Here is a 23,598-nt window from a genome sequence, read left to right as displayed (position 1 = left end):
TGGAAGGTTTAAACTAAACTGTGAGGGGGGTGGGAACATATGCAAGGGATCAGAGGAATGGGAATCAAGAACAATAACAAAACGCAGAAAGAGGAATAAGGCAAGTATTATAATAGGCAGAGGAATCAAAGATCCTAACAAGAGCACAGTTTTAAAAAACGGTAGGAATGGGACAAGGAATGTTAATAACACAATCTTGAACACATGGTGCATTCAAAATAAGATGAATTAATTAATGTAAATGAGTATGATACACATGGATTGAGGCAAGTTAGAAATAGTATCAGATGCAAAAATGACATACAAATTGGCAACAAAAAAAGCAAAAGATCTGAGGATTGGGAATAGTTTAGAAGTCAGCAAAGGAGGACCAAGAAATTGATTAAGATGGGGAAAATAGAGTAAGAGAGTAAGCTTGTGGGGAACAGAAGAACTGACTGTAAAAGTTTCTATAGAGACGTAAACAAAGGAAGATAGATTAAAAACTGATGCAGGTCCCTTACACTGAGAAACATGGTATTTTACGATTGGGAAACAGGCTGATGGACTAAATTCATACTTCGCTTCTGTCTTCACAAAGGAGGACACAAATAATGGGGAACTCAGGGTTCTGACGTGTCAGCCGCCAAAACTTCTCATGGCATATCTCTGATCTATTTACAGAAGCTTCTTCACTTCAACGCTACACCTCAATCTGCATTTATCATTGTAATCCTGCAGCACAGACACTGTTCTGCTCAGGGACACACACCCAGCTCAAAGACTGGACCAGGCTGCGTAAGGAGTAAGGACCATCTCTGGATTCTTTCACACTGTTATAGTATTCACTCACTCTACACTTGTCTGGATGCTCAAAGCATTCCTGTTTTGCCTTGTCTTTTTGTGCTTTGCCCCCTTAGCCAGATATACCAGGCCCACATCACTGCTGAACTCTGAAGAATCATACTGGACTCAAAATGTTAACACTCTCTTTTTCTCTCCCTCCAGATGCTGGCAGACTAGCTAGTTTCTACAGCATGCCATGTGTTTGTTTCATTTTACTTCTGTTTTTGCCTTGCCATTCTGTAATGGAAACATGTCATGATTCAGTCAGGTCAAAGGGGATAGCTTTTGCTCAGTGGATCCTGGCACAATGAGTCAAGGGCAGTCTTCAATACCAGTCCACAAGCTTGGGTATAGTCAGTCAGCCACTTGGGGTGGTCAGAGTAGGATGCTTCCACGTAAGGAGCAGGATGCTGTATTGTTGGGATGCCCACATCAGGACACTTCTTGCCCAATTGGATCTGCTTAGGAATGAGGCAAAGACAGGTATTAAGGAAGATGCAAGTGGGGTAACATAACAGCTGTTACTTTTAATGCAGGCGACGAAGCAGGAAAAACAAAGGCATGCGGGGGTATTAGCATCGGGATAGGTGACAGTTAGGGAAGATGTCACATGGAATAGTTCCAGTGATAGACCATGTGCCAAGTTAGGTACAGTAACAGAGTTTGACAGAAAGGTATTAGAGAGAAGATGGTGGTCCTTACTGGCAAAGTGGAAAGGTAATTGACCTTCTTCCCACAGTGCTGGGCGTCCCTCCAGATGGCTGATACTGTACCGACCCAGATGGCAACATTAGACTCCTTGGGCTTAGAAAGATAAGTAACCTGACTGAAACACTTAAGATTTTTAGAGGACTTGACAGAGCCATGTTGAGATGCTGTTTTCCATTTGTGGGAAGGCCAAAGGGCATAATGTCAAAGTGTGGGGTTGCATGTTTATGACAAAAATGAGGGGGAATCTCTTCTCTCAGAGTGTAGTGAATCTGTGGAATTCTTTACCACAGAGGGCAGGTCATCACTATATTTCAAAGCTGGAATGGACAGATTTTTAAATTCGTAAGGGAATTAAGGACTGTGGGGGAAAAGGCAGGTAAGTGAAGTTGAGAAATATTTGGTCTGTTGTGATCTTATTGAGTCGCAAAAGAGGTTCAAAGGGCCAAATGACCAACTTCTGCCCCATGTCTTACGATCTACTGGGTCCCTTGATTGACGTATTGAAGGAGTAATGGATATGTGTCAATAGAAAATGATGCATGTACCCCTAATCTGGACTCTTCTGCTGTTATGGAACATCATAGTCTCCCATGTATTGGCTCCAGGCAAATTAGGTGTGCTATATTCATTCAGTAAATGGTTGCAGAAGCTTGTATTGAGGTACATGGCTGGTGCTCAGCATATGCACATGGATAAGCGATCATAGAATTTCTGTATGGACTGTCTGAATTTCTCAATGAGTCAGGTTGGTGTACAGATGAGCCAAGGTCTAAGTTTTTTTTTTAAATTCATTCAGATAAATATATGATGATCAAAACCAGATTTGTCAACTTTCACACTAGAAGGAGATTTGGTAATCATTGCTAAAAAGATGTTAAGATGAATACTAATGATATGGGATATATTTTCATTATAGATTACTTCATGCTTTTCCAACTTAGATATCGACCACATTTAGTTTAATACTCATGTTTCCCTTCATCCTGGGTACTGATTCAATCCTTTCAATTGTTTGATGAGGTCAGGCAAGGTTGAATACAAATGATGAACTCCATTTTTCACAACAAAATGAACAGACTCAGTTGCTTGAATGGGTACAATGTATCCATGTGTAACAATAGAAAATAAAAACTTCTGTAGATGTCCATAACAGTAGTTGTGGTTTATTTAAACAGGAGTTCTTCAATCATTCAGCACTTCTTCACTTTAGCGAAGGGCACACACCTTCCCTTCAACAAACCTGTTTACCCTTTTATTCTCAACTCTCTCTTTCTCTCTGTCTTCCACTGTTTCCACTGTTTACTTCCACTCTGTCTGTGCCATAGCCTTAATCTTGAATTTCTTGCCACAGAGGAATCGAAGGCTTTCCAACACTATTGATAGTAAGTATTTAAATACATATGCAGCTAACTGCATTAAGCATAGTAATTAACTTTCTTTTGCCTTTTCATACTGGAGGATAATCACTGTTTTCAGAAATATTTTTTCCAAAATCCTTTCAATGGGAAAAATCAAACAAACAATTTGTCTTCTTCAATATCACAAATTACAATAGTGCAGGAGTCGTCCATTTGGCCAGTCATATTGCACCAACTCTGAGCATTTTAACTTGTGCCAATCTCCTGACTTTTCCCTGTAACCTCACACATTAGATGAAACAATGCCCTTAAGTCTTTAAATTGAAACTGCTTCCACAACACTTCCAGATGGTGCTTTCCAGAAACTAACTATCTGTATTCACTGTGCAAAAAAAGTTGTTACTCATTCCACTGTATTTCTTTCAAATCTTACCTGAAGTTCTAGTTGTTATGATTGAATACAGTGAACCTGTATTAGGCTGAGTAACACCAGCACTAGTTGGCTGTCTATTTGTTTCAGTGGACCCTGTCTGTGTTAACTTCAGTAAAGTAGTTGCCGTTAACGTTGAGACTTGATGTGTTGCATTAATTTGACTCTCTGTAGCTGTTGAAACAAATGGCGCACTTGTGGAGGACTCAGGCACGTAGTGACTTGAAACATGAGGTGTTGTTGTTTGAAATATTGTTATCCCTGTTTCAGGAGGCTGAGAACTATCAGACACAGAAGGCTTCACTAACTTGGTTGACGTGGCAACAGTAATCCCAGGGGCTAAGGCAGTCATGTTGTTACTTGTTGGGCTCAGTTTCACCGTAGAAGGTGTCACTGCTCCTTTCTGATTGGATTTAGTTGCAAAAACACTGTCAAAAGATCCAGTTTTATTAAGTTTTCCGGAAGAATTATCCTCATTGCTAAGGAAGTTGGTAATGGCAGAAACTTTTTGCCCTGTTGTATCAGCAGAATTCACAGCTAAGACAACAAAACATTGAGTAAATAAAATGTAAAACATGGTAGGACGAATCCAGACCCTCATTTTGCTTCCTTTTACTGCTTTTAGTCGACAGTAGTTTGCAATTTTCTTCAATTTTCTAGTTTATCCTGTAAAATATAAAGCATGGTTAATTGTTTATAGCCCCCAGCAATGAACTCAATGTCAAAAGATGTTACAGACAGAATACAGTTGTTACCTTATAAAGGATGAAATGAAGGTATACTATTCATTGCAATTGGACTACCTTTAACAGGCTACTTTCAACTTTAGCATAGAGATTGCAATAAAACATTATATTAAATGATAGTAAAAATAAAATTTTCATTTGAAATTAATTAAAATTGAACAGAAATTAATCTCTAATCATCAATGGACAGAAAAGTAAGGTTTTGTTAGTATCTAAACTTGGAATATTTAAATTTTTATTGAAATGATATCAGCCAGCTTAGTCTCTGTAGTATCTTGTGTCAAATTTCCCTTTTTGTACAGTAAAGCTAGTCTGCAAAATAATTATGCAAAACTAGTTGCACTGGAGATAGACACGATCGAGTTAGCTATTGTGAGTGCCCACACAGTGTGCATTTGATTTTGCACCCCTGAAAGAACTGCCCAAAATGTACCATTGTTTCTATTTTGTGATCCTTTCCAGGGCTGATTATGTGAATTCATCTTCAAGACAATTTGCTTTTAGAAATGCTTTGCATGATTAGTTAATGATTATTATCCTGCGCCTGTTTGAGGAGTGAAATTAAATATAAGAGAGTACAAGAACACAGTCAGAATTAATCCAGAGGAAACTGAAGTCTATATGTTCCCGTGAGGGTGAAGGACAAGGTTAGCAGGAATAGGGAATCCTGGACGACAAGAGATATTGAGGCTCTCACCAGGAAAAAAGGGGGCATGGCTCAGGTACAGGCAGCTGGGATCTGGGGTATATAGAAGATACATGAGTTTACTGAAGAAGGAAACATGAGGGCAAAAAGGGAGCAGGAGGAGATTGGATTCACCCTAATCTTCTCAGCCAAAGAGATTCTTTAGTATATTTAAGGAAAAAGAATAATGAGAGCGAGAGTAGAACCCCTCAAGGACCAAACTGGACATGTATGTGTGGAACTGCAAAAGGTGGGCGAGGTCCTCAATGAATATTTCTCCTCTGTGTTTACCATTGAGAAAGACATGAAGACTTGGGAACTTGGGGAAGTTAGTGGTGACATCTTGGGGACAGTCCATATCACAGTAGAGGAGGTGTTAGACGTACTGGAATGTATGAAGGTGGATAAACCTCCTGGTCCTGACCAGATATATCCAAGAACCCTGCAAAAGGCGAGAAGAAATTGCGGGGGCCCTGGCTGATATATTTGCATCATCGTTAGCCACAGCTGAGGTCCCAGGAGAATGGAGGGCAATGCCATTATTCAAGAAGGGCTGCAAAAAAATACCTGGGTACTATAGACCAGTAAGTCTGACATCTGTTATTTGCTAACATCTGGTCAGTTATTTGAGAAGAGGGTTAAGATATAGGTGCTTTTGGAAAGACAGGGTTTCATTAGGAGTAGTTAGCATGGCTTTGTGCATGGGAGATCATGCCTCACAAATTTGTTAGGAGTTATTTAATGAAGTGACCAGGAAACGTTGATGAGGGCAGGGCAGTGGAAGTAGTCTATATGGATTTCTTTAAAGCCTTTGGTACGGTTCCATGTAGTAAGCTGATCTGGAAGGTTAATCACATGGAATCCAGGGCAAGCTGACAAATTAGATACACAATCAGCTTGATAGTAGGAAGTGGAGGGATGCTTGTCGGACTGGAAGCCTATCACTAGTGATGTGCCTCAGGGGTCGGTGTTGGGCCCATTGCTGTTTGTTATCTACATCAATGATTTGGATTTTGGAGTTCTTGGAGTTCAGGTGCACAATTCTTTGAAAGTGGAGTCACAAGTAGACAGGGCAGTGATGAAAGCTTTCGGCACACTGGCCTTCATCAGTCAGGGCATTGAGTAAAGAAGTTGGGAAGTTATGTTGCATTTGTGCAGCATTTTGGTGAGCCTGCACTTGGAGTAGTGTGTTCAGTTTTGTTATTTGGAAGGATGTTATTAAACTAGTAAGAGTGCAGAAGAAATTTACAAGGATGTTGCCAGGACTGAAGGGGCTGAGTTATAGGGAAGAGGTTGGACAAGCTAGGACTTTTATCTTTACAGCATATGTGACTAAATGGGTAATCTTTAAAGAACTGTGGAACATCAGGAAAAGCATGGATAGGATGAATGCCCTCACTCTTTATCCCAGGGTTGGGGAATCGAGGATTAAAGTGCATCAGTTGAAGGTAAGAGGAGAAAGAATAAATGGGAACCTGAAGGGCAACTTTAGTTTTTACACAGTGGGTGGTACGCATATGGAATGAGCTGCCAGCAGAAGTGGTTGAAGCAGGTACATTAACAACATTTAAAAGGTAAATGGACATATACAGAACAACCTCGGTTATCCGAACATCAATTATCCAAATTTTGGATTATCCGAACAAGATCTCTAGGTCCCGTAAAAATTTTATTAAACTTAATAAGAGCACAGTGAGATCAGGCAGCTTGGGCTGGTGGCAGGATCGGGAACAGGATCGCCACAGGAACACTGATCAGTCATCCAAACAAGATATTCCCCGCCCGTCTTGTTCGGAGAATCGAGGTTGTTCTGTATATGGATAGGAAATATTTAGAAATATATGAGGCAAGTGCAGGGAAATGCGATGAGTGTGGATGGACATTTTGGTCAGCATGGACCAGTTTAGGCCAAAGGGCCTGTCTCTATGCTGTTGGACTCCATGACTCTATCACTCTCTGGTGTTTGTTGTACTTGCAAAGTCTGAAGAAATCCTTCAAAGGAAGTACAATGGGAACATGCTTATTTGTTCATTAAAATCTTGATCAACCACATGAGTAGAAGTAGTCTATTAGTTGCCGGATAAAACTGAATGCCCTTCAAAGCTGCTCAAAATGATTTCCCCTACTCATGACAACTTGAGGGGTTTGTTCAGCAGTGACAGGGAATCATTAGACCCTTTGAGATTTGTAGACAGATCAAACAGATTTGTGTTCTAGCACCAAAATGTTTTGGTACATTCTTCCCCTTGCTGCTATTATGTACCTTCAGGTCATCAGAGCTGCTCTATACTGATGCCACACTAACATTGTGTACCAAGAAACACTTGTAATGGCATACAGACACATTCTCACACCAGTTAAAAAAAATAGTTTAGTTTGATCATCAGAAAGATAAATGTCAAAAACCAGGAGGTTACCATATCACCATCTGAGTGAGAAACCAATTATGTCAAAAGGAAGCAGATTAATTAATGCAGGAGATGGTTTAAATTAATTTGGCATCGGGAGGATACCAGATTAGCGAGGAGATAGATGGTTGCTGAGAGACAATACGAGAAGTAGGAGTCAGCCAGAGGGCTAAGTACACAACTGAGTGACCGCACACCTCAACAGGGAGCTGATATCCTGTGAGGTGAGTGCCACTTAAACCCAGTCTACACGTCTTAAATGAAACATATTCTTTCGAACAGCGGCTGGTGCTGGCGTGTTTGGGGGAAGAATTTGGGTAGGATGTGGGGTGCAAATGGCTGAGAAAGGCAGGGATCATGCCAAAAGTGACCAGAGGACAGACTTTCCAAGGCAGTTTCAGTAGACAAAACTATTGCTGGTCATGCCAAGTATCAGAATGCAGTGCTGCAAATAATTCAATAACCCCATATGAATAATTAAAGTCAGTGATGTATCACCTAACAACAAATCCTTGTCTCTCATTGTTTAAGTCACTCCATCATCTTTATTCACCCTCTGAAATTCTCTGTCAAATGAAACTTACCATATTATTCATAGATTCACTTCACTCTTGCAGGAGCGTTTAGAACGGTACATCAGCTATTGAACTGTGACAGGACATATCACCAAAACAAATTGCATTATAGACATAGGTGCATTTTAGATTAGATAGATTAGGTTCCCTACAGTGTGGAAACAGGCCCTTCGGCCCAACAAGTCCACACCGACCCTCCGAAGAGTAACCCACCCCCCCTCTGACTAATGCACCTAACAACTTTGGACAATTTAGCATGGCCAAATCACCTGACCTGAACATCTTTAGAATGTGGGAGGAAACCGGAGTACCCAGAGGAAACCCATGCAGACACGGGGAAAATGTGGAAACTGCACATAGACAGTCGCCCACGGTTGGAATCGAACCTCGGACCCTGGCACTGTGAGGCAGCAGTGCTAACCACTGAGCCACCATGCCGCCCTCTTATAAATTCCTTCCTCTTATAAAGCAAAGTGGTCTATAATCAGAGGGAGCAGCAGTTAATGAGTTGGGAACCAAAGATCAAATAAAAGCATATAATTTCAGAATGGGATTGAGTTTATTTGCCCCCTTAAGCTTTCTCTGCCATGTGGTAAGATTATGGTGGATCAGATTTCAGCCTCAGTTCCACTTCCCCTTCTACCCATTCTCATACTCTGACTTCCTTGTCAATCAAGAATCTACGTTAGTCAGCTTAAAAAATATTAAATTACCTCACCTCCAGGAAAGAATTCTACAGACCAAAAACCTGTGGAAAAAAATCTCCTCTTCTCAATCCCAGATGGGAGACCTTTGTTTTTAAAATGTTCTATTCTAGTAACTAAGAAAATGAGAGAGAAAAATGTAAGGGGAGTGAAATTTACACACTTTGTATACTTTTATTTACAAGAGATAAACACGATATATATGCACCAAATACAAAAATCACAGTTTCAGTCAGTTCCTTTATGTAGGAACTCTCAGTAAATTCACAGTAACCCAATTCACAGCCCACTACCCAATTTCCTGACAGAGTACTTCTTTTGTCAAATGGATCACAGTTCTTATCTCCTTGAAAGAATAGCATCTGTTGTCTTTGATGTGGATGGCAGACTGAGAAATGGTAGAGATGTCACTGCTTCAGTCTGGAAGATTCACCCTGATCTAATGTTCAGGTCTGGATTTGAGAAGTGATAAGAGTTCTGTAAGCAGCTCCCTCTGTTCACATTATTCATAACTGAAAGTTGAAGAGAAATGCTGCTGAAAGACTCTAGGAGGATAAAAGCTTTTGCTAGGAGTCATTCCCTCACTGCCACCTTTTCCACCTACTGCACCACTTCCTGAGAGTTTCCTAAAGTCTAAAGCACTCTAAGCCATCAGTCATTTCCACAAACTCAAAACAGAGAAATCAGAAACTAATCAACAACTAAACTGTATGATGGTCCCTTAACTAGCACTTCAGGGAGGTGGAAATGAGTGGGTCTTCCTGCTCCTGAACGCATCTCCAGCACATAACAAAGAAAGCCTACAAACTGCTGCAGTGAGTCTGAAAATGGCAGCATCAGAGTTGGGTCAGCATTAATGGGCTGACATCACAACCTGCCTATTCTGAATATTTCCCTCAGTGCATAGCACAGGTGAGAGTCTGGTACCATTTTGCTGAAACAACAGAATCCAATTTGTGGCCTAAGCATGACAGAAAGTTGGTAAGCTGAAGATACAAGCTGCCATTTAGGATTATCATAAAATGGCAACACAGACTTGAATTAAGGGGACCTATGGACACATATTGGGTGGTAAACTTTGCAGGTGTTGGGTTTTCTGTGCATTGGTTGGAGAACTGGCAAAAGCACCACTGACTCCTTTAGGAAAGGCTATCCATTGTTAGAGGCCAGCAGCATAACTAGGGAGATAGTGATGGCTATTGGCAATGCACCCACCAAACGCCCAGGATCAGCAAGAGACCAAGACATCAATGAAAGGGAGGACAAGGGAGGATGTGGATAAATGGAGATGATAGGAAAGACAGGGGTGTTATCAACAGGTCCAGATCCCAATGCTGAGTCTTTCAATCAGGCACCAAGTGTGTTTGAATGGGTGACCCCCATATCAATTATATTTTTCCCTACTCAACCTATTCAGAGACATTATGACACACCTCTGGAACAGGTAAGACTTGAATCTTGGTCACCTGGCTCAGGGATAGAGACACTACTATTGTACCACACAGTCTCTTTGAAGCTTAATTGCATATGAATTGTATTTATATGCAGGTGAGAACATTAACTAGAGTTTTACTCCAACACACAAAGAAAAAAGAGAATTAGTGACATACCAGTACTATCTCCGGATTAGTAATTCAGAACTTCAACCTAATGTCGAGAGAGATGGTTCAAATTCCATTATGGTAAATGATGAAATTTGAAATCCAATTTTAAAAACATTGAAACGCACAAAGGGTTCTTGTGGTACAGTGATAGTGCCCCTACCTCACAGATAACGGACTTGAGTTCAAGTCTCACCTTTTCCAGAGGTGTATCTCTAAACAGATTGATATAAAAATATCTTAAATGCGCAAAAAAAAAAGAGACATTAAAATTGGCATGGTTGAGTCGTGAAGTGCAATCTTATAAAGTTCCAATCTGTGAATAGCTGTAAGACTAAGTTAAGAATTGGCTCCAGTCATCCTTGCCAACAGGCTCTCTGGAAATAATGACATGCTGGTCCTCCTTTAGATTTGGGAGTGCTGCCAGAGAATTGCAAGGTTGCAAATACAATATTCTACTGGTGAAAAGGAGACAGCAACTACATGCCCAACGGCCTAATGTTGCTGATGGGTAAATCTCTAAAGAGAATAAACCAGAACAAAATTAACTACATTTGGGCAAAAAAAGGAAATCCAGCATGGACTTGCTCAAGGTAAATTAACATTGTCTGATATAATGGAATTCTTTGAGATAATGGAAAGGTGGGATGGGTAAAGCACAATTGTATATGTGAATTTTCAAACATCATTTGCTAAAGTGCCATAAAATAGAATTGTTGGTATTAGCCTGGGTCCCTGACTGAACATTGCCACCAGGTCAATGTCTTCTCCTGGATTCAACAAGTATCTGTGAAGGCAATTACCTCTTAAATCCACTATGTCCTGACCAGGACTGAAGTCTGGAGGAACTTTTTCACTCATAGGCTAGTGAATCTTTGAAATTCTCTACCCAGAGGGCTGTAGAAATCCAGACATTGAGAGCATTTAAGACAAAGATCAGTGAATTATCAGTTATTAACGGCAAAGGATTCAGAGATATATCTGAAATTGAACCTTCCAGCTCAGTGAGCAAACCTACATCCAGAACTCAACCTGAGCTACACACCTTCTCAAATCTCACAGTCAGACTGTGGTATACAGTCAGGAGGGACTTACTCTGGGAGTCCTCAACATTCACTCTGGACTCCATGAAGTCTCGTGGCTTCAGGTTAAACATGGGCAAGGAAACCTCCTGCTGATTACCATGTACTGTCCTCCCTCAGCTGATGAACTGGTACTCCTCCATGTTGAACAACACAGTGAAAGTTCTGAGGATGGCAAAGGCACAAAATGTACTCTGGGTGGGGGATTTCAGTGTCCACCACGATACTATTGATCGAGCTGGTCTGGTCCTAAAAGACATAGCTGCTAGACTTGGTCTGTGGCAATTGAGGAGGGAAACAACAAGAGGGAAAAACAGACTTGACCTTATCCTTACCAGTCTGCTGGCTGGAGATGCATTTGTCCTTGACAGTATTAATGAGAGTTAACATTGCACAGTCCTCCCTCCTTCACACTGAGAATAACCTCCATTGTGTTGTGTGGCACTATTATTATGCTAAATGGGACATACTTCAAACAGATTTAGCAATTCAAGACTGGGCATCCATGAGGTGCAGTGGGCCATAAACACCAATTGCACTTCAGCACAATCTGTAACCATAATGTCCTGACATATCCCCCACTCAACCATTACCATCAAGCCAGGGAATTAATCTCGTTCAATGGAGAATGCAGAAGGGCATGCCAGGAGCAGCACCAGGCATACCTGAAGATGAGGTATCAACCCGGTGAAGCTACCAAACAGTTCTACCTACAAGCCAAGCAGCAGAAGCAGCAAATGATAGCGAGCTAATCAATCCTGCAACAACAGATCAGGATCTAAGCTCTGTAGTCCTGTCACATCCAGTTGTGAATGATGGTGGACAATTAAACAACTCACTGGAGGAGAAGGCTATACAAACACCCCCATCCTCAATGAAGGAGAGGCCCAGCACATCAATACAGAAGATAAGGCTGAATCTTTTGCAGCAATATGCGGAGTGGACGATCCATCTCGGCCTCCTCCAGTGGTCCCCAGCATTACAGATACCAGTCTTCAGCCAATTCGATTCATTCCACACAATATCAAGAAATGGTTGGAGACACTGAATACTGCAAAGACAATGGGCCCTGACAATATTCGGCAATAGTACTGAAGATTTGTGCTCCAAAACTTGCTACTGCCCTAGCCAAGCTGTTCCAGCACCGGTATCTACCCAACAATATGGAAAATTGCCCAGGTATGTCCTATACATAAAATGCAGGATAAATCCAACCCAAACAATTACTGCTCCATCAGTCTACTGTCACCTATCAGTAAAGTGATGGAATGTGTCATCAACAGTGCGGTTAAGCAGCACTTGCACAGCAAAAACCCGTTCACTGATGCCCAGTTTGGGTTCCACCAGGACCATACAGCTCCTGATATCATTACAGCCTTGGTTCAAACATGGACAAAAGAATTCCAGAGAGGTGGTGAGAGTGACAGCCCTTGACAACAAGGCTGCATTCAACAGAGTATGGCATCAAGGCCCTAGCAAAACTGAAATCAATGCGTATTAGGGGACAAAATCTCTGGGGTTGGAGTCATACCTGACAAATAGGAAGATGGTTATGATTGTTGGAGGTCAGTCATGTCTGCAGGAGTTCCTCAGGGTAGTGTCCTAGGCCTAACCATCTTCAGCTGTTTCATCAATGACTTTCCCTCCTTCAAAAGGTCAGAAGCAGGATGTTCACCGATGATTGCACCATATTCAGCACCATTCATGACTCATCAGATACTGAAGCAGTTCATGTTCAAATGCAAAAATATCTGGACAATATCTAGACCTGGGCTAACAAGTGGCAAGTAACATTCGCACCACACAAATGCCAGGCTATGACCGTTACCAATAGGAGACGATCTAATCATCACCTCTCAACATTCCAACGCTGTTACCATCACTGAACCCCCCCACTGTCAACATCCTGAGGGTTATCATTGATCAGAAACTAAACTGGACCTACCGTATAAACACAGTGGCTGCAAGAGCAGGTCAGAGGCTAGGAATACTGCGGCGAGTAACTCGCTTTCCAATTCCTCAAAGCCTGTCCATCATCTACAAGGTTCATGTCAGGAGTGTGATGGAATACTTCTGACATGCCTGGATAAATGCAGCCCCAACAATGCTAAAGAAACTTGACATCATCCAGGACAAAGCAGCCCACTTGACTGACACTACACCCACAAGCATCACTCCCTCCATCAATGATGCTTAGTACACACTGCTATCTACAAGATGCACTGCAGAAATTCACCAAAAATCCTCAGAAAGCACCTTCCAATCCCACAACCACCATCTAGAAGGACAAGGCCAGCAAATATATGGGAACACCACTTTCAAGTTCCCGTCCAAGCCACTTTACATCCTGACTTGGAAATATATCACTGTTCCTTCACTGTTGCTGGATCAAAATCCTGGAATTCCCTCCTAATGGCACTGTGGGTCAACCCACAGCAGGTGGACTGCAGCAATTCTATAAGGCAGCTCACCACCACCTTCTCAAGGGCAACTATGAATAAACAATAAATGCTAGCCAGTCAGCAACACCCATACCCTACAAATGAATAAACTTTTGAAAAGTGACCAACTTAATAACAGGTTGCCATCCTCTTCTCCCTTTAGTAGAAGCAAAACCCTCAGAGACACAATTGTTTTACCTTCTTTTATTCTAGGCCCTGGAGGGAGAGAGAATGATCGCCTTCTGGTGCACAGAGACACGAGTTCACGATTTTCTCTCGAACAACAGTTTCTCAAATGAATTATATAGTAATTTTACAGGGAGGAGCATCCAGATAAGGCAACTTATTTATTAATAAAGGTGACAGTTACAATCAACAAGTATCAATAGCAGAGACCAAGCCCTTAACTGTTATATTAATAGGTATTGTTAACTGGACTCATACAATGGATACTTTTCCTCTTGTTAGCTGACCTTGCATGCTGAATGTTTTTAGTATTTTTAAATGGCTCTACATAATGAATGCTTTTCCACCTTGTTAACCTATTACCCTTGCCTCCAGCACCCCATTGTTAACTGTAAGTACTTATCTGATAAGAGTCATGCTCAGCTGAACTTCTCAGAACTTAACTCTTTCCCGATCTGCGCTCAGTTGAATCTCTTGATTTACAAAACTCAGAACTTAACCCTTTCCCTGCCTGCTTACATCCTATAAATGTTCTCAAGGTTAGCTATCACAGAGTAAGAAAGGGTTTGCAGATTTACTAAAGTAATACAGGCCTAAAAGTGTGGAGTCATGAAAATCTCTCTCCAGTACAGAAAGCCTATTGGTCAGGTACAACATTCAATACATAGGGTAAGGTGAGTAGGTAGCCTCCATAAATAACCACAAATAGTACAAATTTGAACCTACTTAATATCTTTTATTCTATACCACACCCTGATCATCCACCCAATAGCCAATTGAACATTACCCCAAGAAAATATAGAAACAGGAATGGTTCTTTGTGGAACAAAAAATTAAGGGGACTTTGATTCTCAAAATCTCAAATTTTCAATCTTTTTCAAGATTTTAGGTATGTAACAAAGGAAAAAAGTTATTTTGAGGGGAAGGAGGACTATTGACCAGCAGACTTGAACTTAGTGTAATTTTCACTAGAGCCAGAGGTGACAAGGAAAAAAATGCTTCTGCAAATGAGTTATGATGAAATGGAATCTATTGCCTGGAAAATGAAGCGGATTCAAAAGGTAATTGGATAAATATTTGAAAACGTTGCTGTATTCTCGGGCGGATGTGACTAATTGAACAGCTCTTCCAAATATCTACTACAGTGTTGAAGTCTGTGTCAAAGTGTTAACATTCAACTTCTAACCCAGAGGCATGATATCTGTCACTCAGACTTGATATTATAGCATTATCTTAGAAGCATTTCTGCTTTTGATATTTTGCCTGAATCGAATCAGTCCTATTAACCTGGATGAGTGTCACATTAGAAAATCATTCTTTAGTCTTAGGAGTAATAAACGTTGTAGTGGGCATCTTGAGTTGAGCAACATTTCATTTCAAATCATTGTAGAGAATAGAAGAGTTGGTTTCACTTCACTTAAGGCTTGTTTTGCAACATCCAACAATTGAGCCCAGCCTGTATCAGCCGTTGCCAGGAAACTGAAGAATAAGCTGACTCAGTGTTGAGACTTTTTAATTGATGTGTCTCTCCTCAATTGGAGTACAATGAGAGTGAAAGTCTGTTCTTCCTAGGTGTCCAACTGATAGGGTACTGATGAACTAATTATTTCCAATATTTGCTTGTGCAACAGTATGGTTTGTGGTTAATTGTTTTATACAGAGGGGTAAAAACAGAAAGCAGATTCTGTTTTCATTTCAGCACCTCTAGATTCATTTTTTATAGGTCATGCCCATTGCTTTGCACCACGAATGTTTTGTCATTTTATGTCTCCTGCCTCCCACCCTTTCACGAACCTCTCTTTTTGTTCCTCACTACGTCCACAGGTTTCCCTCCAACCCTAGCCCACTCTTTTCCTCTGTTCTTGCCTAAAACCTGGCACATCGCTTTCTCTAGTTTTGACAAATGGTCATTGACCTATTCATTCTATTTCTGTTGCCTCGGATATTGTCGAACCAGTTCAGGAACCACAGATTTGGGATGAGCAAAGTGGGATAAAATGGGAGGCGAATGGAAAAAGGTGAGGTTATGCAGATGCACTAACCAAGTACTTAAAACCCTGCCTAAACATGAACATATTTGCACATAGCCCACTTATTAATGACTTGGAGGAAGGAAGAGAATGTACTTTGGCCAAATTTTCAGATGTCAAAAAAATAGGTAAGAAGTTGCAAGCGAGACACAAACTGTTTATGGAGTCTATGTTGATTGGGTAAGTAAGTGAGCAAATAGAGTATAATCTGAGAAAATATGACGTAGTTAATTTTGAAAGATAAAACAAAAAAACAGAATATTATTTAAACGCAGAAAGCTGCAACCTAAAGGGATTTGGGGATACTTGTGCACAAAACACAGAAAGCCGACACACCGGGTGCAGCAGTTAATCTGGAAGGCTGACCCTTATTTCTACACGATTGGAGTACAAGAGTAGAAAAGTCTTCCTGCCATTGTACAAGGTACTGGTGAGTCCATTTATGTAGTACTGTCAGAAGCTTTGCTCCCCTTACTTAAAGAATGATATTATTTCATTGGAGGCAGTTCAAAAAAGGCTCGCTAGCATGATCCCTGGTATGGAGGGATTTTCTTATGAACAAAGGTTAAATAGTTTGGGACTCTACTTACTGAGTTTAGAAGAATGAAAGATCTCATTGAAACACTTGGGATTCCTAAGGGTTTTGGAGAAAGTAAGGACTGCAGATGCTGGAGATCAGAGTTGAGAAGTGTGGTTCTGGAAAAGCACAATTTCCAATGAAGGACTTATGACCAAAATATCGACTCCCCTTCTCCTTGGATGCTCCCTGACCTGCTGTGCTTTTCCAGTGCCACACTTTTCAATTCTTAATGAACTTGACGGGATAAATGCCGGGAGGATATTTCCCATCATGTGAGAGTCTCAGAAGAAAAGGGTACCAATTCAAGACTGAGATGAGGAGGAATTATTTTTCTCAGAGGGATGAGTTTCTTTGGAATTCCATTCCACAGCCAGCTGTGGAGACAGAGTCCTCATGTACACTTAAGGTAGGGGCAGTTTCCTGATCAGCAGGGGAGTCAAAAGTTATGAGGAAACAGCAATAAATTGTATGTGAGGCATGTTGCATCAGCCATGATCCTATTGAATGGTGGAGTAGGCTTGAACAGCCTACTGCTGTTCCGATTTCTTATTGTCTTATAAATCAGAACATGGTGTGGTGCTGTTTGAGGTCATTATTCTGTAAAATATGTGGCACATGTATGATGGAACTTTTGCACTAGCATACATTGTCGACCTCAACTCTGCACATATTTTGGATAATTGATTTCTATAACTTGATCCAGTGGTGATACTGTATGCTGTTGAGGAAATCTTTACATTGGACAGAGTGCAAAAGATAGAAATGTAATTAAATGTTTGGAGGTTTTCTGAACACCTGGTTTTTCTCCCCAGCCATGACAATGTGCCATTACTGAACAGGGAATTATTTTTAATGTATTAAAGTCCATGCCCACACCACCCCTAGTTCCATTATACAGGTTCTGGTCCCCTAATTTTACAGAGAAACCATTACCATTGAACTTCGAGCAAACCCCCCACTGATTTTCAAAACTTTCTGCTGGAGCAATGACTGAGTCTGTGGTATATTACGAGTTAAACAAACACATGCTCAACTGCAAGCAGCCATTACTGACTTAATTTACATCTCCCCAGTAGAAATTGAAGAGGGGATAATATAACAAAATGCTAATATTTTGCTAGACACTACATTCCCAACCGAGAATATTGCACTAAAGTAAAATGATTGCAGCCACTTCCATACAATGATACAGCAGAGGACTAATCCACATTCATGGTGCCTCTGCCCACTCTTTAACATCAATCTTCAATTGGTTCTTCTTCTGCCCTTCTTTTTCTCCACAGCCCTGGATTTCTCTGACTATTTATCCAACACACATTTGAATGTTATAATTAGATCTGTATCTACTATCCTTTCAGGCAGTACATTTCAGATCGCAACAACTCTGTATAAAACAATGTTACCACATGTCACCTCTGGCTTACTTTGCCCAAAGATTTATATTTTATTAGTTTCAGTCAGTGAAAGTATTTTCCTTTTTTATCAGTTTGTTTATGTAGAAATAAGCAAGTGAGACAGAATATTTTTTGCTTGACATTGGAACAAGCATTTTATTTTAAGGTCTGGTTAACTTATTCATTGAGATGAATTGGTAGAAATAGAGATTCTAATGCTAAGATTTCAAAATCTGTTTTCAATGGCAATAATTCTGGGAGAACATTTTGGGGAATTGGAAAAAAACTGGAGAAGGTCACGTTACACTGAAAACTGCTTCCTAATATCCACCCGTATCACGGCATGACTTTGAATTAGTTTGCAAAGACAAATATTATTCAGGTACTGGAAACTACCTGTAACGGAATGTATTGTCCTCTATAGTCACAACAAGGTGAGTTAGTCCATGATAACCTCCTGCATTGCTTTTCAAAACTATAAACATGAACTAGGTTCAGAATCAATGAAAGTTTGATAAGTTGACCTAAAATCACCTGGATACAGCAACTGGAGTCTCCCTCAACCTCCTCTAAGAACATGTTGAGAACCCTAGGTGTTAATTAAAGAAAATCATTGTAAGTTACAAACATTAGGTGATCTTATCGTTGGAAGATGTATTCTTTTACACTTTTCGATTTTTAAACTAAAGCTGAAGTATTTAACATTAAGTACAAACAGATTATTTGCAGTTAATTACTGTTCACTGTAAAATGATATAATTGTAATTTATTAAACATCTATGTAAATCTTATTCTGGTGTTAAAGCAAATATTATTGTGGAGCTAAACTAAAACAAAGAACTACAGATTTTGGAAATCGGAAACAAAAACAGAAAATCATGGAGGAAGAGGGGTTTGGCAGCATTTATTCCAGTTCTGAAGGATCTGCCAGATTTGCTGAGTTTCTCCAGCAATTTTTGTTTCCATTATTATTTTGGAGCTACAGATTCTTATTGTCTTAGGGCTGACAGGTTAGCTGAGTGCAGTCAACCAAATATAAGACCAACCAAACATAAGCACAAGTCTGCACAAGTAGTATTTGAATTTATTAGAAATGCATACCCAGGAATTTACTCCTCATCTCTGTCTTTAAAGGATGATCCCTTATTCTGAGATTACATTCTCTGCTTCTAGATTCTCTCACAAGGGCAAACAATTTTTTTGCATATCTACAGTAAGTCCCCTCAGAATCTCATAAAATTGTCTTTCTTCTAAACTCCATGCGTTCAGGCTCAAACAGTTATTGAGCAATAGGGCAGCAAATATATAGACAATTCATCGATGTGTGTAGGAATAATAATGTTAGGGAATTTCAACTTCCTAACATTAATTGGGATAATTATAGCATTAAGGGTTTGAGAGAGGATGGATTCTTTGAAACAGGTAGATGGTCCAACAAGGGATAGTGCATTGTTGGACCTAATTCTTGGGAACAAAGTCGAATAGGTGGTCAGGGTGACAGTGGGGAAGCATTTTAATAATAGCAACCACACCACTGTGTGATTTAAATTAGTTATGGAAAAAAGGAAAAGTAGTCTGTAATTAAAAAAAATCTGGACTTGGGAAACAAGGTTTTATTAAAATAATGTAGAATCTGACTAAAGCAGACCACAACCACAACCTTCCTGGTAAATGTACAGCAAGCCAGCTGAGGGAAATTTAAAAAAAAAGAAATGGAGAAACTACAGAACCAACATGTTCTATATAGTGTGAAATGTAGGAGTAACAGACCCAAAGAATCCTGAATGTCTAAGAATATTCAGGGCCGCATAAGGTAAACAGGCTTTTAACAGGTACAAAACAGAGCAAAGCAGAGTTAATAGTGGAGTACAGAAAATGCAGGTGAACTTAAGAAAGAAATTAAAGCAAAGAGGGGGCATGAGAAAACACTGGAGGTAACATTAGCAAGAATCCCAAGATATTTTGTAAGGCTATTAAGGGGAAGAATATAACCATGAAGAGTATAGAACCCACTAGGGACCAAGGGGGCATGGAGCTGGAGGATACTGTAGAATGTTAAACAAGTATTTCACAACTGCCTTCACTTGGGAGAATGAGGATCAAGGTACAGAACTTGGTCAGAAGGTCTGTGGGGTTAGGAGTTCTCGGGGAGAGATAACATAGTGGAGGTTTTGGCAGGACAAATCCCCAGGTCAGAATGTGTCGTATCTCAGGCTATTGTAGAAGATGAGGTCGGAAGTTAAATGTTCTGACCCAATTTTTAAAATTTCTGTTAGGCCACAGGGAAGGTGTCAGAGGACTGGAAAACAGGAAATGTAATTTGACTTTTCAAGAAAAGTGATAGAGATAAACCAGGGATTACAGACCACGGAGTCTTACATCAGTAGTAGAAAAACAACTGGAGAACATTCTGAAGGAGAGAATAAATCTTCATTTGGAGAGACAAGGTATGATCAGGAAGAGAAGCTGGACAAGCTTAGGTTTTTTTTAAAGCAATGAAGATTGATGGGGAAACCTCACAGAGGTGTGTAAGATTGAGGAGCATAGACAGGGTGAATAGAAAGCAGCTTGTCAGTATGGTGTTGTTAGAGGGAGCTCATACCTAATAAATTTGTTTGAATTTTATGAGGAGGTGACCAAGTATGTAGGGGAGGGTAAATTTGATGTAGTTTATATGGATTTCAGCCTTTGAGAGTTATAAAAAAGATAAAAACATGGGATCCATGGTAACTTGGCAAGTTGGATCCAAATTTGGCATAAGACAGGAGACAGAGGGTGATGGTAGAAGGCTGTTTGTGTGACTGGAGCCGAGTGTGCAGTGGTAAACCACAGTAATTGGTACTGGGTTCCTTTACTGTTTGTGGTATATATGAACAATGTAAATGAGAATGCAGGGTTGATGATAAGTTGATTTGCAGATGGCACAAAGATTGGCTGTGTGGCAAATCGAATTTAATCCTGAAAGCTGTGATGTGATGCACTTTGGAAGAAGCAACAAGACAGGGGAATACACAAGGAAGCTCACAGAAACAGAGGGATCTTGGGGTATTTGTCCGCAGATCCTTGAATGTGATTGGACAGGTTTCTAAGGTAGTTAAGAAGGCATATGGGACATGCCTTTAATCAGTCCTGGCATAGATTAGAAGAGCAGGAGGTTCTGTACAGAAGTTTGGCTCGGCCGCAGCTGCAATAGTTAGTGTGCAGCTTTGGTTAACACATTATAGGCGTGATGTGATTGCACTGGAGGGGGTGTAGTGGAGATTCACCAGGATGTTTCCTAGATGGAGCATTTAAGCTATGAAGAGAAGCTGGATCAGCTGAGGTCTTCTCTTTAAAACAATGAAGGCTGATGGGAAAATCTCAGAGGTGTGCAAGATTGAGGAGCATGGACAGGATGAATAAAAAGCAGCTATTCCCTTCAACTGAAAAGGTCAGTATGAGGAGGCATAATTTTAAAATGAAGGAAATTTAAGAGGTTTGAAGGAAATTTAAGGAAAAGCTTTTCCACTCGGAAGGTGTTGGAAAACTGGAATGCACTGCCAGGGAAGATAGCTGAAAGCAAGAAACCCCATAACCATACAGTATGTGGATGTTGAATAGCTTTGAATATTATTATTATGCTGGACTGTGGGACTAGAAACGACTCAAAGGCCCTCTTCTGTGTTGTATGAATCGATGACTCTACACTCAACCTTTTATCACAAGGCAGTCCCGCAAAACTCAGGATCAGCCTAGTTAATCTTTTCTGCACTGTCACCAATGTGGGCTGACCAGCACCTTATATAGTTTTAACAAGACATCCTTAAAGTTTTATACACTATTCCCTTTAAAATAAAGGCCAACAATCCATTTGCCTTCTCTATTACCTGCTGAACCTGTATACTGGCTTTTTGTGGTTCATAGAATCCTTACAATATGGAAGTAGGCCATTCTGCCTACTTCCTTCAGTCCTCAATAACCTTCCGAAGAACATCCCACCCAAACCCACTTCCATCCCTTTAACCCTGCATTTCCATTGGCTAATCCATATAACCTTCACATCCCTGGATACTATGGACAATTTAGCTTGGGCCAATCCACCCAACCTGTACATCTTTGGACTGTGGGAGGAAACCGAAGCACCCGGAGGAAACCCATGCAGACATGAGAGAATGTGCAAAGTCTACACATGCAGTCGTCAGAGGTTGGAATAGAATGCGGGTCCCCTGGCACTCTGAAGCAGCAGTACGAACCACAATGGATGAGGACTCCTAAATTCCTCAGTTCTGTAGTCTTTCTTCCATCTTCTTGTAACTCACTTGTAACGATCCAGTTTCCAATGCTGGAAAACCCTAAGCAGTGTCAAAGGTGACAACTTCCCTGATTGTGAGTGTTGATGTGATTAACAGAGACAATCCTTCTCAATCTTCTTGACCTGTGTACAATCAACAACATGGTGGACCACAGCAAACAGGTTGCAGTGGGGATACTGAAGATGGGGATAGACACCAGGCTCACACATACAGAGCCAACAGACTGACCATGACCTATACTGTCAACCACAAAAACAGTGTTTGGTGTCTATTCCCTAAGACTTTAAGATATGGCTGCCTGCTTATTGCCACGATGTGTATGTTATGCAAGTTGCTGACACACCGAGCAGGTGAGAGATTTACGTGGCACATTGCTGTACAATAGAACGTCCAACAGCCAGACGTGGGACACTCACTAGTAAGGCAAGCTGCCCGATTGTATAACTTCATTAACAGACACAGCAAGATAAGGCAGGATGCTATGAGCAGGCCGGTAAGCACTATGTGAGTGAGCAGTAAGTGAGCAAGCGAACAGTCCTGAGATGCAGCCTGGTATCTATCCCTGTTCCTGCTGCAGCCTTATTGGTCCACACTGTAATATATGGGTGTGCCTCCACAGTACACTGCCTACACATTGGAAATGTCTACGTTTAGCATAATTAAATTAGTATTTCCCAGCTTATTCCTACACATGATTGTGATAGAATGCCTGATGCCAGTGTCTATGGAGGGGGAAAATCAGAAATTGCTGGAAAAACTCAGCATATCTGACAGCATCTGTGGAGAGGAAACAGAGTTAAAATTTCAGGTCGAGTGACCCTTCTTCAGAACTGCTTTCTCTCCACAGATGCTGACAGACCTGCTGAGTTTTTCCAGCAGTTTCTGATTTTGTTTCAGATTTCCAGCATCGACAGTTCTTAATTGTTTGGAGGAAGATTCTGAGAGACTGCCCCGAGACCTTGACACCCAGTTACAGCATGGAAGTGGACTGGGCAAGCATGGAGCTGAATCCACTGGGTACTAACTCTGGTTTCCTTTTTGTCAGATCTTCCTGACATCTAACTTGTTGGGCAGGTTTGGTAAGGTGGGACACAAAATATTAATGAGGTGAGGTGTAGCTTTTTCCAAGTTGTTTAACAAGTACCTAATACTCATCAATTGGCATCTTGCCATTGCCTAGCAAGATCTGTCCACACCTCTTGTGAAAAGCAGAAAAGATCAAATGAGATGATCTCACATTGAGATGGGCCTTGCAGCACTTGTTGTACGATTCTTGCCACCCTGTAAAACTATGTCCTATGCATATATTGTACTGATGACATCCAGTGCAACCTCATGTTAAGCTACATGCCTAACATCTGGTCTTTGATAATCTGCAAGCTACCCATTATATCTTTCGCCATGCTTTTGGTCATCTAATGTCTTTCTTTGACTCTGTGTTGACATTTAACTAATACAAAAATGTTGTAAGATATTTTACTGATAAATTATGTTAAAGCTATTTTTACAAAGATATTATTTAAAAGCCCAACAACTATATAACCATAAAG

General features: G+C 40.7%; 1 protein-coding gene across 6 annotated transcripts in view; it reads right to left on the bottom strand.

Moving 5' to 3' along the window:
* The window catches only part of LOC140467214 (uncharacterized), a 33,693-nt gene that overhangs the window by 8,649 nt on the left and 1,446 nt on the right, over positions 1-23,598 (bottom strand). For 2 of the 6 annotated variants that reach the window (XM_072563439.1, XM_072563434.1), the window contains exon 2: positions 3,328-3,990. In XM_072563439.1, the coding sequence (XP_072419540.1) occupies positions 3,328-3,925 (598 nt within the window). In that variant the 5' untranslated portion in view covers positions 3,926-3,990. Of the gene's footprint in view, positions 1-3,327; positions 3,991-7,747; positions 7,772-8,456; positions 8,544-18,280; positions 18,346-23,598 lie in introns of those variants that run through there. The other 4 variants (XM_072563436.1, XM_072563435.1, XM_072563437.1 and 1 more) reach the window with 4 other exon arrangements.

Source organism: Chiloscyllium punctatum, chromosome 45 (assembly GCF_047496795.1).
Source record: "Chiloscyllium punctatum isolate Juve2018m chromosome 45, sChiPun1.3, whole genome shotgun sequence".
Lineage (NCBI taxonomy): Eukaryota > Metazoa > Chordata > Chondrichthyes > Orectolobiformes > Hemiscylliidae > Chiloscyllium > Chiloscyllium punctatum.
The sequence above is the reverse complement of the archived record's forward strand: the minus strand, read 5'-3'. Positions and strand labels throughout refer to the sequence as shown.